The 12,152-nt window shown below is 45.1% G+C and overlaps 1 protein-coding gene across 1 annotated transcript in view; it reads left to right on the top strand.

Annotated features, from left to right (window-relative positions):
• Positions 1–208: 208 nt before the first annotated feature.
• Positions 209–12,152, top strand: part of LOC109854591 (lachesin-like) — a 29,680-nt gene continuing 17,736 nt past the window's right edge. The window contains exon 1 of the mRNA XM_020427831.1: positions 209–383. Within this exon, the coding sequence (XP_020283420.1) occupies positions 209–383 (175 nt within the window). The remainder of the gene's footprint in view (positions 384–12,152) is intronic.

The following is a 12,152-nucleotide window of genomic DNA, read 5'->3' on the forward strand; positions in this document are numbered from 1 at the left end:
ATGAGCGGAGACGCTCGGCCGGGAGCTGCGAGGAGCACGTGCCAGGCGCGCAGAAGGCGCTCCAGGCGACACCAGGTGCGCTAATCGTGGACCAATCGCGAGGGAAGAGCGATCGCGGGTGATATAGGACATTGCACCCGGGGAAAGAGAGAAGAGGAGCGAGGCCCGAGCGATCGGAGATCGCGCGAGTGCGTCGCCGAAGTTAGGAATGACACCACCGCCGCCGTCGCCGCCGCTGCCGCCGCCGCCGCCGCCGCAGCAGGCCCGCGCGAATGTCGCGCGTACCAGGACGGTCCCGATGTTCGCCGCGCTTGCACCGCTTCTCATATTCGTCGGCTTCGACGGCGTCGCGCACGGCGTCGCGCGTACCGCGTTTCATCAAGGTAAACTATCTCTTCTTCTTCTCATCAAGAGAGACCTCTCCTTCAAGGTTGCACGCGCGGTCTCTTCACACACTCACGCATACACACACACACACACACACACACACGCTCGAGTAGCGCTTACGTACCAATTTATGTTCGAATCTGCGGGAAAAACTCGCGCGCCGCGATACGAAGCTTGTATTCGAGCTCGTAGATCTTTTCTTTGTTTATATTTATACATGTCTGCGCTCGTCCATTTGTTGTTGCAGTAAAAAACGTAAGAAGTTCTCGCGAAATAAATTTTGTCGGCGACAAAAGTCAAGTGTGTGTACACACACACACACACACACGACGGACTGAAGAATTTCGACGAGGTGATTTACACGCGCGTGCTGTCCGACACACGGCGCATTTCGAGAACGGATGTTTCTCCCTCTACACGTTTGCGCCAATTTCTGACACAACAAACGGAAATAGAACGAGATTTCGCGCGAAAGGCATTCGGGATGAATTTTATTGCCGTTTACTCGCTCGGATTCTCACTCTGCCATTCCCTTTCCTCTCTCTCTCTCTCTCTCTCTCTCTCTCTCTCTCTCTCTCTCTCTCTCTCTCTTTCTTTGCTGACTCGCGTGTTTCGCGGAAGAAAAGCTGTTTTGACAGAGAGAAAGGGAGGACGACGCGTACACGAGGAGGAGGCTCTCCTCGTTTCATCGGGAGTAAACCTCGTTTCGTCCGCTTCATCGCTCCCACTTACTTTCTCTCTTTCTCGTTGTCCTTTTCTCTCTTTCGGTTGCGACCTCTCGGAGTTTTCGAAAAAGAAATTTCCCGGAGATACGAGCTGAGAACTCTCTCACAATGCTCGGGAGCGCGCGCGGAACTTTTTCAACCGCGTACATTCTCCTCTAAATCGCGCACCGACCACGTGACAAATGTGTACGTGCGGAGGCGTTATCGTAGGGAAATTCGCACTCCCCGGGTCTTTCATCTTGCGTTGCGATTTTCCTGTTAATCGCTGAGACGTTAATCGCGACAACTCCACCGACAGGAGAAATTTGTTTAATTTGTAAAAAAATTGTTTACTCTCAATTCTCACAAACGAATTAGTCCGCCGCGTCCGGCGACGTCACTCTCGACGAAAGTGTCCGCGCGATTATAATGTGTGTGTGTTTTTTTTCGGTGTATCAAAAACTGTGAAAAAAAAAAAAAAAACAAACAAATATATCTCCAAAATCGAAATAATTAAAATAACATCGAGTCGCGATATGTACGTACATACGTCACGAACGATACTGGTCTCAACTGGGTAATGTGTACATGTATCGAATCGCAAGCGCCCGTATCGCGAACGTCTGATATTCGAGATGTTCCATATCACGAGACAGACTACGCCAGCAGCAGTTCGAAGTTGCAAAGCGATGCGTTGCATTACTAATGGCCTGTTTTCCGACACGCTGGCTTGATTTTCAAAAATTCAACCCGTCCGCGCGCGCTTTGCTGCACCTTTTCGCCGAAAAATTGCACCGAGAGAATATTACATATATAGTCTTTTTTTGTTTGATTTTGCTGCAACTTGCGAAGGATTCATAAAGCGTATACGTAAGTGTATATATATATATATATATATCTATATAAACATATATATATATATATATATATATATATATATATATCTGAGAACCGTTTGAAATAAACCATTATAGAAGCAATCACATGTATAAATATTCACGCACCCACATCTGCGGTCTGCTTTTATTGGCTCTCATGCTACGCGGAAATTGTTTTTTAATTAACCAGTCCAGGTTGTGTGTATGTATGTATTCGTAATATTGCATGAATTTCGAATGAGAGAAAGGGAAGTGGATTCTCTCTCTCTCTCTCTTTCTCTCTCTTCTCTCTCTCTCTCTCTTTCTCTCGATTTGATTTCTCCTCGTTGTCGAGAGATGATCTAAATTATCGACACGGGTCGTCCCGTGCAAGGGGGAGGATGAGGAGGCCGCGCTTTTAATAGGAGTTTGGATAGGCAAATCCGATGTTGGACCGAGTTATTATACGAAGCGCGGGCCGCGCGACGTAAGGGATTTTGTTCAAGGATTTGCATCGATTTGCTTGCCCGGAGGGGGAACTTAGAGGAATTAATTGCGCGACGTATAGCTCTTAAACCGCGACCGAAGTCGTTAGGTTCCGCCCGTAAAGTAGAGAATTTCGCGGTCGCCGCGGGAAGATCGTTTTCGATCCGCGACACCCCGTTTATCAAACAAGCGAGCTGCATTTGATTTTTGACGAACCGACGATCTCTCTCTCTCTCTCTCTCTCTCTCTCTCACCCTCCGGCGCCGATTTCGCGCGTGGTTTTTTGTTCGAATCGCGCGTGCACGCACATATATGCGCGAATATACCAAAGCTATGTGACGTATGCGCGAAACGCGTAACCGAACACGTGGCAAAGCGTGAAAGTCAATTTTTGACGGGTCATCGGACGAGTGTCTATCGCGCGAGCCATCAGTTTTTCGACGGTCTCATTGGTGAAAGCGAGCGAGCTAAGCTCTCCCTCTTTTCTCGTTTCCTCCTTCTTTCCCGTTTTTTCCCCCTTTTTCGCTCTCCGTTATAGTCGCATTTGCTCTTACAAGGCGGATCGCTTTATCGTTTCAGCCCCCGCGGCTGAATTAGCTGCCCCGTCCCTCCCCCCCATGTTAGTTGCACGTTGATACACGCGATTGTACACGTATCGCGCAACATTACGTTAATGGATAACATCGGGGGAGTGTATGCTAACTGTAATAATAAGTTTGAGGTAACAAACGTTTACGCGGTACGTACCTGAATATATATCGCCCCCGGCTCACACGCACGCACACGTCAGCGCGCGCATTCGTAAAATGTAATGGAAACGACTTTTCCCGCGCGCATTAAAACCGTTAATGCGCGGGACGGACGAGTAACGACGTTTACATTGTTAGTTCGGGCTCGCGAGCAAAATACTAGCGTGAAATTTGTCAAAATTTCAAACACGCTCGTTAGCGTGTCGCGGGCCCTCGGGGAGAAGAAGTGTGAGAGCGGGGGAGGAGACATCGTTGAGAAGAAACACGAAACCGGCGGCACTGAAAAATATCGCGCTCTCTGTCGTTTAAATTAAATGAAAATCCAACCGAGAGAATCAACGAACCGTTTTAAAAGCGTAAGGTCAACTTTCGCGTGAAAAGGAAAAAAACCCGAAACAGTAATCCACCTCTTCGCTCCTATCCTCTGCCTCTCTTTATCTCTCTGTCTCTTTCTCTTTTTCTCTCTCTCTCTCTCTCTTTTTCTCTCTCTCTCTCTTTCTTTCTCTCTCGTCCTCTCGCTCTCTCAATGAGATCGTTCGACTCTTCGCCATTTAACCTTTCCCCGGGCAAGAAGTCATTCCTCGTGGTTACATGCACTTTTTTGCCGGAATAAGGCGCACCAGCGTATGGCGTATATCTCGCGGGGAGACCTCATTTTTCATCTGTTTTTTTTCCGCATGTTTTATCCGTGACCGATATAAGGCGCGCACATATTTCTCTCTCTCTCTCTCTCTCGTTTTTTTCCCTCTCTCCGAGATATTTTAATTAATTAATACATCAATTTTTGTATCCGCCGCCCATCTCGTATTGTTACATCAAACTTGACGTGTTTCATGAAATCGTGATTATTTAGAAAATTATTCGGTCATATTTTGTCAATCCATTTCGAACACGAACGAGCGAGCAAACGGTCGAAAAATGTGCATTTTACAATTTCGAGTTACCGCTGATGAAAAACAGTTTATATATTGTANAAAAAAAAAAAAAAAAAAAAAAAAAAAAAAAAAAAAAAAAAAAAAAAAACCGAAGAGAAACAGCGCACATATTGATCGGTTATTGCATAGAAACGGCGAATGTTACATGCGAGAAAGCGCGCGCTCTCTCTGTATTTGACATCTCCATTTAATTCACTATCGCATTTTAAGTATTATTGCGTCGCTAATGGAAACGTCTCAAAACGTGCGATCCGATTGTAAACAAAACAAAAAAAAAAAAGACAAAAGAAAAATCAAACAAACAGAGTGTTTAATAACATTTTCTTACAATATCATTTTCAATATCATGGATCCTCCCCCGTAAACAACCATATGCGTTGCGCGTTACGAAAATCGTTAATTTTTATTATTATTATTATTTTTTTTTGTTGTTGTTGTACCGAGTAAACACACACGTACACGCGAAAACGAGAATTCAATTCGCGCGTGATGAATTAACAGAGAATGTTGTTTACATGACTCGCAATTAAGTCGCGCAGTCTATTAAATGTAATAATATGTAATTACTTGAGCTAATAAACGTTATTAAACAAGCGACTGATTACATTACGCTCTCACGGTGTGTAATTTGAAGAGGACGTTTAATATTACATAATTAATCGAGTAAAAGTTTTCGATAGCGTTCTTCTTCTTCTTACGCTCGAAAACTACAACGTTAGACAACGTTGCAACCTCTGTCGCCTCCCCCTAAACCCCGTAAACGCGCGTATAGAATTTAAAATAACGTATAAATAACATATGGTTGCGATGTACAATTTACAGAGAGCTTTTCGCAACGTCAGACCATGTGGATTTTTATGGATCCTCTCTCGTGCGCGCGCCGGAAATTCGATATGTATTTAACGACCACATTAGCGGAGAGAAGTTGAGTTGTGAAATCAAAGAAAACGCCGCTTCGCGCGTTATCGATCGTCTTAATTAAAACTCCGAGAACGTCGTTCCGGCATTAAAGACACACACAGCTCTCTATTTTGAAATTATGTCCCCGAGGAGAAACTCCGATACGACGACGACGACGACGACGACGACGACGACGACGACGGCAGGCAGGGTCGGGATAGATACGACACGGGTGCGCGCGCGGGAGAGTCGGCGCGAGCGCAGGAAATGGAGATACGACCTAGGAAATCGCGCGGAGCACGACCTACTTCGAGAAACAGCCGGAATTCAGGATTCCGTTATTAAGAAAACTTCGACGCCGTCGGCCGGGTATGAATTTTGCAACCGCTGGAACACGACGGCGGAACTGGCGTAAAGCAGAACTGCCAGATCTATTTCCGTCAGCGCGCATCGTGCGCCACCCTTGCCGCTCGATCGATTTTTTTTTCTTTTTTTTTTCTTTTTTTTTTTTTTTAACTCAGCGTCGAGAGTGAGAGAAGCACATAATTACTCGGTGTATTAATATATACTGAGAGACGCACACGTGATGATGTCTTCTCTCGTCGACATCTTCGTCTTGTGCGGTGTCAACAAAGAAACTTTTTTTTTTTTTTATAGAAAAGCGTATTTTTACGCAATGCACTATCTGAATTATCTATTAACATTTTATCGTTAAATGCACTTTGCGAAAATAACAATCAATTCGTAATGGGTCGATGCTGTTATATTCTATGCTTGTAGAAAATATATATGTGAGTATTAAAATTTATATATATGTTATGTACGGTGCGAATTATTGCGCGCGAGACGGGAATAACGCATGCATGAAAAACTCGCAATCAAAAGTCGAGCATCGAACGGTAGAAAGAGACGGACGGGAGTGCATTGCTCTAGTGTGTGAACGCGAGACCTAGTTTTTTAATGTGATTAAAATAATATACCCTCTCTGTCTCTCTCTCTCTCTCTCTCTCGCTCACTCGATAATAAATTTATAGTTGAAGATGAGAATAATTATATAATGTGCCATGTTACGCGCGTGGGACGTAACGCGAAACGTTAATTAGCTATACCCGGTTGCGCTTTCCGACAACGGTGCGCATTTGTACAAAATGCAAAATAATAACGATGAAATGCGCGCACCGAAAAAGGAGAAGCAAAACATTACGATATTATTATTATTATTATTATTATGGTTCCGGATGCTGGAAATCTCTCCGTTTGGAGCTCTCGCGCGACGCTCTGCCCGCTCTCTAATTACATTGATAAAAAACGAACGTTTATATGACCGCGCTGATTAGCAGCTGCGGACCGAACCCGGACGAGAGTCGTAATCGGATTTGGCAAATAAGGGTGTGTCACTTTTTGTTTTTTTCAAATATTACGTAAACGGCAGTCTCGCGAAGAGGGGATGGAGAGAAGGGGAAAGAGGTGCGTGGACAAATCGAGCACCGTTGTAATTACGCGTCGTGCGGGTATATATGAACGCGCATAGAGAATTTTATTGTATTGCGCAAGTTATACGGTAATTACGGTTTATTTGAATGTCCAATTATGCGCGGGGCTCGATAATGTCAACGTGCGAGAAGCGCGTAAAATAAAGGACAATTACCGTTATCTCCGGCGCATTCTTGTCGCTTTGCATGTAAATTGGACATCCTGTTATTTCTCCTCTCCATCGCAATCGAGGATCTGTTCTTACATGTTTACTACGTATGTGTGTGTATGACGTATACGCTCGCAGCTCGCGACGGAAATTTATCGGAAACTTTATTGGCGCGAATTTTTTTCCGTTGTATCGGTTGTTTGTTGTTTTTTCTTGAGAAAATTGCGCGCAAATGTAAAGCACGTGTACTCGAGCGTTCAGAAAAAACATTTGTTTCAAGTTGATTTTGCGATATACGAGAGAGAGAGAGAGATTGATTGACTAATCCCCCGACTGACTGATCGAAGCTGTATTTACGTTAAATATGTAGAAAAAAAGAAAGTTGTGCGTGTACACAAAGTCGTCAATTTTCATTCAATTAATTCGAAGATATGCGCACTCAATTTTTTTAAATGTAATTTTTCTCAATATGAGATTAAAAACTTTCCGATAATATATCAAGATCCTAAATTTTTATTTAAAAATAACTTTTTCACGTCACATCGTTGTCCATTGGCGCGAAAATCGAACATCTTTCTTTCTATTGTGAGAATTTGATTCAATTTTTGTTTTTCTACCTCGGTTTTTCTCTTTATTTTTCTCTTTATTTTTTAATATTCTATTTATTTTGCGATATGTTAATTTTCAATATCATATTTTTCTTTCGTCTTGGATCTTTCTTTTCTTGTTTACATCAAATCCCTCCGTTAAATAAGTAAAACAAATAATTCATCGAGAAAATCCGGGAAACCGCGTGTTCTCAACGAATTGACCCGTTACGGGGCTGGAAATAATCGCGGGATTTAATCCCTCTCGCAAGTCCCATCGAAGGGAGGGAACGGGAGTTAATACAGGAATAGCCGAAGTCATTCTGACGAATATTCCCGCGAGCGTAACGATCAAGAGATCGTTTCACGTTGCTATAGATCTCCAGCCCGGAATATAGCCGGTTTTGCTCGAAATAAAAAGGGATACGCCCCAAGTCCGTCAATCGAAACGCTCCACAAATCTCGATTGCAATTTTTCTCTCAGTTTCCGCAAAAAAATCTCGTTTGCGCAGTCACGAACAAACAGCCGGGCCCTCCGATCGGTACATACATTTTCGTTTTTGAAACCGCGCGCGCGCGAGCGAGCGGCACCGGAGGAGTGAGGTCGTACATGTGTAATATATATGTACATGTACATATATATACGTGTGTGTATTTTGGGGGCGCGAGATAACAGAGGAAAAAAAAAAAGAGAGAGAATAGCGAAGAGGGGAGAGGAAAAAATTGGTTCGAGTATGTTTCTCGCGCGCGACACAATTTTCCGGTTCCGATGTGAGGACCGGACGTGATGTTTCGGTTCTGTGCAACGCGATTCGTTTTTGTCTCTTCTTCTCCGCGCGCGCCTCGATTCCCCTTGCTGTCGTTTCGACAACGCAACAATCACAGACTGATTTGGGTTACATCGCGACAGCAATTCCGTAGGTATTCGCTCCCGAACGGAGCGAACGGGCTGCTTTATCGGAAACGCGTATAACAATTATCGTTCTTTCTGCGGTCGGAAGAATCGTCTCTGTGTGTTTGTTTTATTTTATTTTTAACATCGGAGTGGAAATCGGAAAATCTCTCTTTGCGAAAGTTAACGGCCCGTATCTCTCCTCCGTGAAAGAGACGGTCTTTTATATCGCGCGACTTACATCACACACAGGGTCGTGCGCGCGCGCGCGCATGTGTGCGTATATATTCGCGCGAGGGCCGAGAGCTCGCGCGCTCTCGAGAGTAATCTCAAGATTAATTTCGCGTCTCGGAAGAGTTTAGCGAAACGCGTTTGAAGGAGCCACCGACCTGCGAATTAAAGCTCATCTTCAAGAGTAACGTTCAAATTAATTTTCTCATTACTACCCCCGTCGTCTTATTATTAGCTGACGCATTAATCCCGCTTTCTCTTCCTCTCTTCGTCGTTGTGATTTTGTTTTCCTCTTATCAAAAATGAAGCGTAAATACGATAATGAGGTTGTCTGTTTCCTGGAGATTGCGCGAGTGCGCTTCGATATATACGGAGAAGAACGTATTTTCGAGAGAAGAGAAGTGCGCGTTTGGAAATGTAGGATTTTCGTGGCGAAGTGGTGAGAGGCGAACATAATGCGGAAACGGGAAAAGAGAAAGAGAGAGAGAGAGAGCGTTGAGCGAGCTGGGAAGAAGTTGAAATACGAGACAGGTGGTCGCCCCCTATCAGATGCTCTCGTGCTCCAACGGTAAGCCCTCCATGTCTACACCAGGACCCGTCTAATTCCTTCCTCTAGGAGATTCCCCGATATGTAAGACTCGGTCACGCGAACGCGAGTTAATGGAAAGAAGCGGTTGAACGTTTCTCCGGTTGGCGCGTCTCCATGCATTTTTCATGCACGTGTGTATAAAATATTCCGCGCGCGCGCGCGTATATCTCTCATTAAATTCCCCTCAATCGCCTAACCGCATGTTAATAAACCGCCATTCCCGGACGTGTGTGTGTGTGTGTGTGTGTGTTTGTATCGCGTTCGGGTCAGTTAATAAGGAGAAACCCGGAAGAGGTTATCCTGCGGGACGGCAGGCAGTAGCCTCTCTAAAACCGTTTCGCTTAGACTCCCGTGACGTCTCGAGCTTAAAATCCCGTCGGGCTGCTTGTCACTTCGCCGTCACCCGTCGCGCGTCGTCGTCGTCGACGACTGAGCCGCGCGCGCGCGCGCGCGTGTGCCTGTTCTGTTTTCGCTCCTCGTTACGTCCGTTCGTCACACATTCCATTTCGGTAATTGAGAAATCCTCCGAGTAACCCTTTGTCTTCTCGCGGATTTTAGTATCCCCGTTTTACTTCCCCGCTTCTCCGTTTCAACTTCCATAATGTATTGTGACGCGATGGCTCCGCGATGAGCTCTTGCTCTCTTGCATGCGATTCTCTTCAGCTTTTCCTTTAATTGTTCGCCACACGCTGCCGTCGCTGCGCGTCTCTCCTTTGGCGCGCCTTCTCTCATAAAGTTAAGATGTGTTTCAAAATGTGACAAGTTACTTACTTTGCTCCCCGTCGTCGTCGTCGTCGTCGTCGTCGTCGTAATAGCAGACGTAAATGAGGACTTTCCTTTATTACGTATAGCTCACGTGATCGTACCCCCCGCTGTACGAACACGCTGATATATCACCGGCGTAATTGATTTTGCTTTGTAAGCGCAAAGGTAATTCACCGGTAATTCGCTTTGCCGGTAACTCGCTTTGTCTCTCTCCGGCTCTCTCTAGCTGATTTTGCGAGACAAAATTGTCGTCACCTAACTCGTTAACTCTCTGACGGTTCGAGAGATGTACAGATCGAGAGATGTGATCTTATAAATACAACGTCTCTTTTTTTTTTTTTTGTATCTCGTGAAATCACTTTGAAAATAGAAAAGTAGCTTCTCGAGACACGTACCCGCTACGCGCGCATCATCCTCTCGTCGCTGCAGCGACGATAATAGCATATCGGACGTACGTGGAACAACTTGTAAGTAGATATCCAAAATAACGTCGCGCAAACGTGAGACAGTAGTATCGTATTTTCGTTGTCGTCGACTCAAAAGTTTTCGTCTTTTGGAAGACGAACGTATTACGCCTCGGCTCATTATCGCGCGCGACAGTGTTCGCGCCGAATTGTTTACTTAAACGGCATCGATGCGACACTTCTCGCACTTGTCGCACGAAAAATCTCTCCTCATCTCTGTTCAAATTCGGAAACAAATGGAAATCGCGCGCGGAGCGAGTAAGACGCGGACGAGATAGCAACTCGGCAACTCGTATAAATTTTGACGACGACGGTTTGAAGCGTGTGAATTTGACGCGTCAGAAATCGCACGAGAACGTCCATCTACTTGCCTCGTTACGTCGCGTACAAACGCTATCGCGCGCGATAACGAGCCGACGCTCGACTTTTGTTCCTCTTCTGGGGAGGAAACAAATAGCCTTTTCCTTCGCGGCTACAAGACGTGTCTATATAAGCGTACGTGGGGAGGAGAATCTTGATTTACCAAAAGCGCATAGCGACGCGACGTACGTAAATTTTTCCCGTCGCTTAATCCCGCGTCCGGACGTATGAGAATTTATTTCCGCCTATCCTATCTATTCCGCGCGCCGGATTTCTATATATATATATATATATATATATATGTATATATATACGGCATTTTTCTGATATATCGAGGCATCCGCCGTATCAATAACCGGCGTGTCGGAATTATGAGTTCCGCCGGCGCAATCTTTCAATTTCAGATACACGCCGCCCGAACTCCCGCGCGTATTACTTTGGTTTTTTTCTCTGTTATTTATTTATTTTTTTTTCTTGTATTCTTTTTACCCGAATCCTTCGCGACACTCCCAGAAATAATTAATGATGCATCTGGGAGTATCTAACGCCCCTTCCCCTTCTTCCCCTCCTCCCTCCCGCCGTTTTTATATTTTGCGCAACTATCGATCCCGAATCACAAATATTTGCCCGTCGCAAAGTGCGCGCGCGCGCGCGCGTTCCCGTGAAATACGGCAATTCTGTCCCTTCAAAGCGGAAAACGTAATCTACTCTGTTTAAAAAGTCGAATGTCTCGTGATTTACACGCTCGTTTCTGTACTCCCCGAGGGAGGACACAACGCGCTCGCTAGTTCGCTCGCTCGCTCGCTTGCTCGCTCCGCGCACTCGCTCGCCCGGGAAGATTTGCGACGAGGGAAACTTTTCCCGGGGAAAAGATTAAGGTGCTGGCATCCACTCCACCATATCTTTAAACTCACTCGTCGCTTCTCTCTTCTGCCTTTACAGGCGCCCCCCTTAAAAAGATACTTTTCGAATACTCGTCCCGCGCACACTTCGGTGATGGGGGCGAGGATGCCGGCCGAAACTTTGTGATTAAACTTTTACGCGAATCTAAAATTAATTACTCCGGCCGAACTTATTTTTAACGTAATTAAGTGCAGTCAGCGTAAAAAGGCCCTTTGGCGGATAGTTTTGTGTTGGTGAGAAACGCGCGCGCTCTCTCTCGTGTTTCTTTCCGAAGTAATCGGAAGGGAGTGCGCGCTTCCCACGGAATAAATATATATCTGAACATTAACGAAATCGCATTATAGGTTCCTCCTAAATCTATAATTATGCAAATGCACATATATATATATATATGCGCATTGTATCCGAGAGAGGGAACGCGCCTTTCGAAATGCGCCGCGTAATGCGCCTTCGAACTTTTATGGGTAGGGTAATCTGGTATCGACTTTTATCGTCTTTCTGTCGTGTCTGTATATATCCGTGCCGGAGCCATTTCTATTCGTATAAAGAGGAATCTTATCCGATCCTCCGGTTTGCAGAAAACGATTATTTTTCGCGAGATAGGTTTTTTCGTTGCGCGCGCGCAAATACCTACACTTTCTTTTTTTCTTTCTCTCTTTCTTTTTTTTTTTTTTTTTTTTTTAATGCGTATTTTACGGCAC

This window comes from Pseudomyrmex gracilis, unplaced genomic scaffold, assembly GCF_002006095.1.
Source record: "Pseudomyrmex gracilis isolate BER0280 unplaced genomic scaffold, ASM200609v1 scaffold_70, whole genome shotgun sequence".
NCBI classification, from domain to species: domain Eukaryota; kingdom Metazoa; phylum Arthropoda; class Insecta; order Hymenoptera; family Formicidae; genus Pseudomyrmex; species Pseudomyrmex gracilis.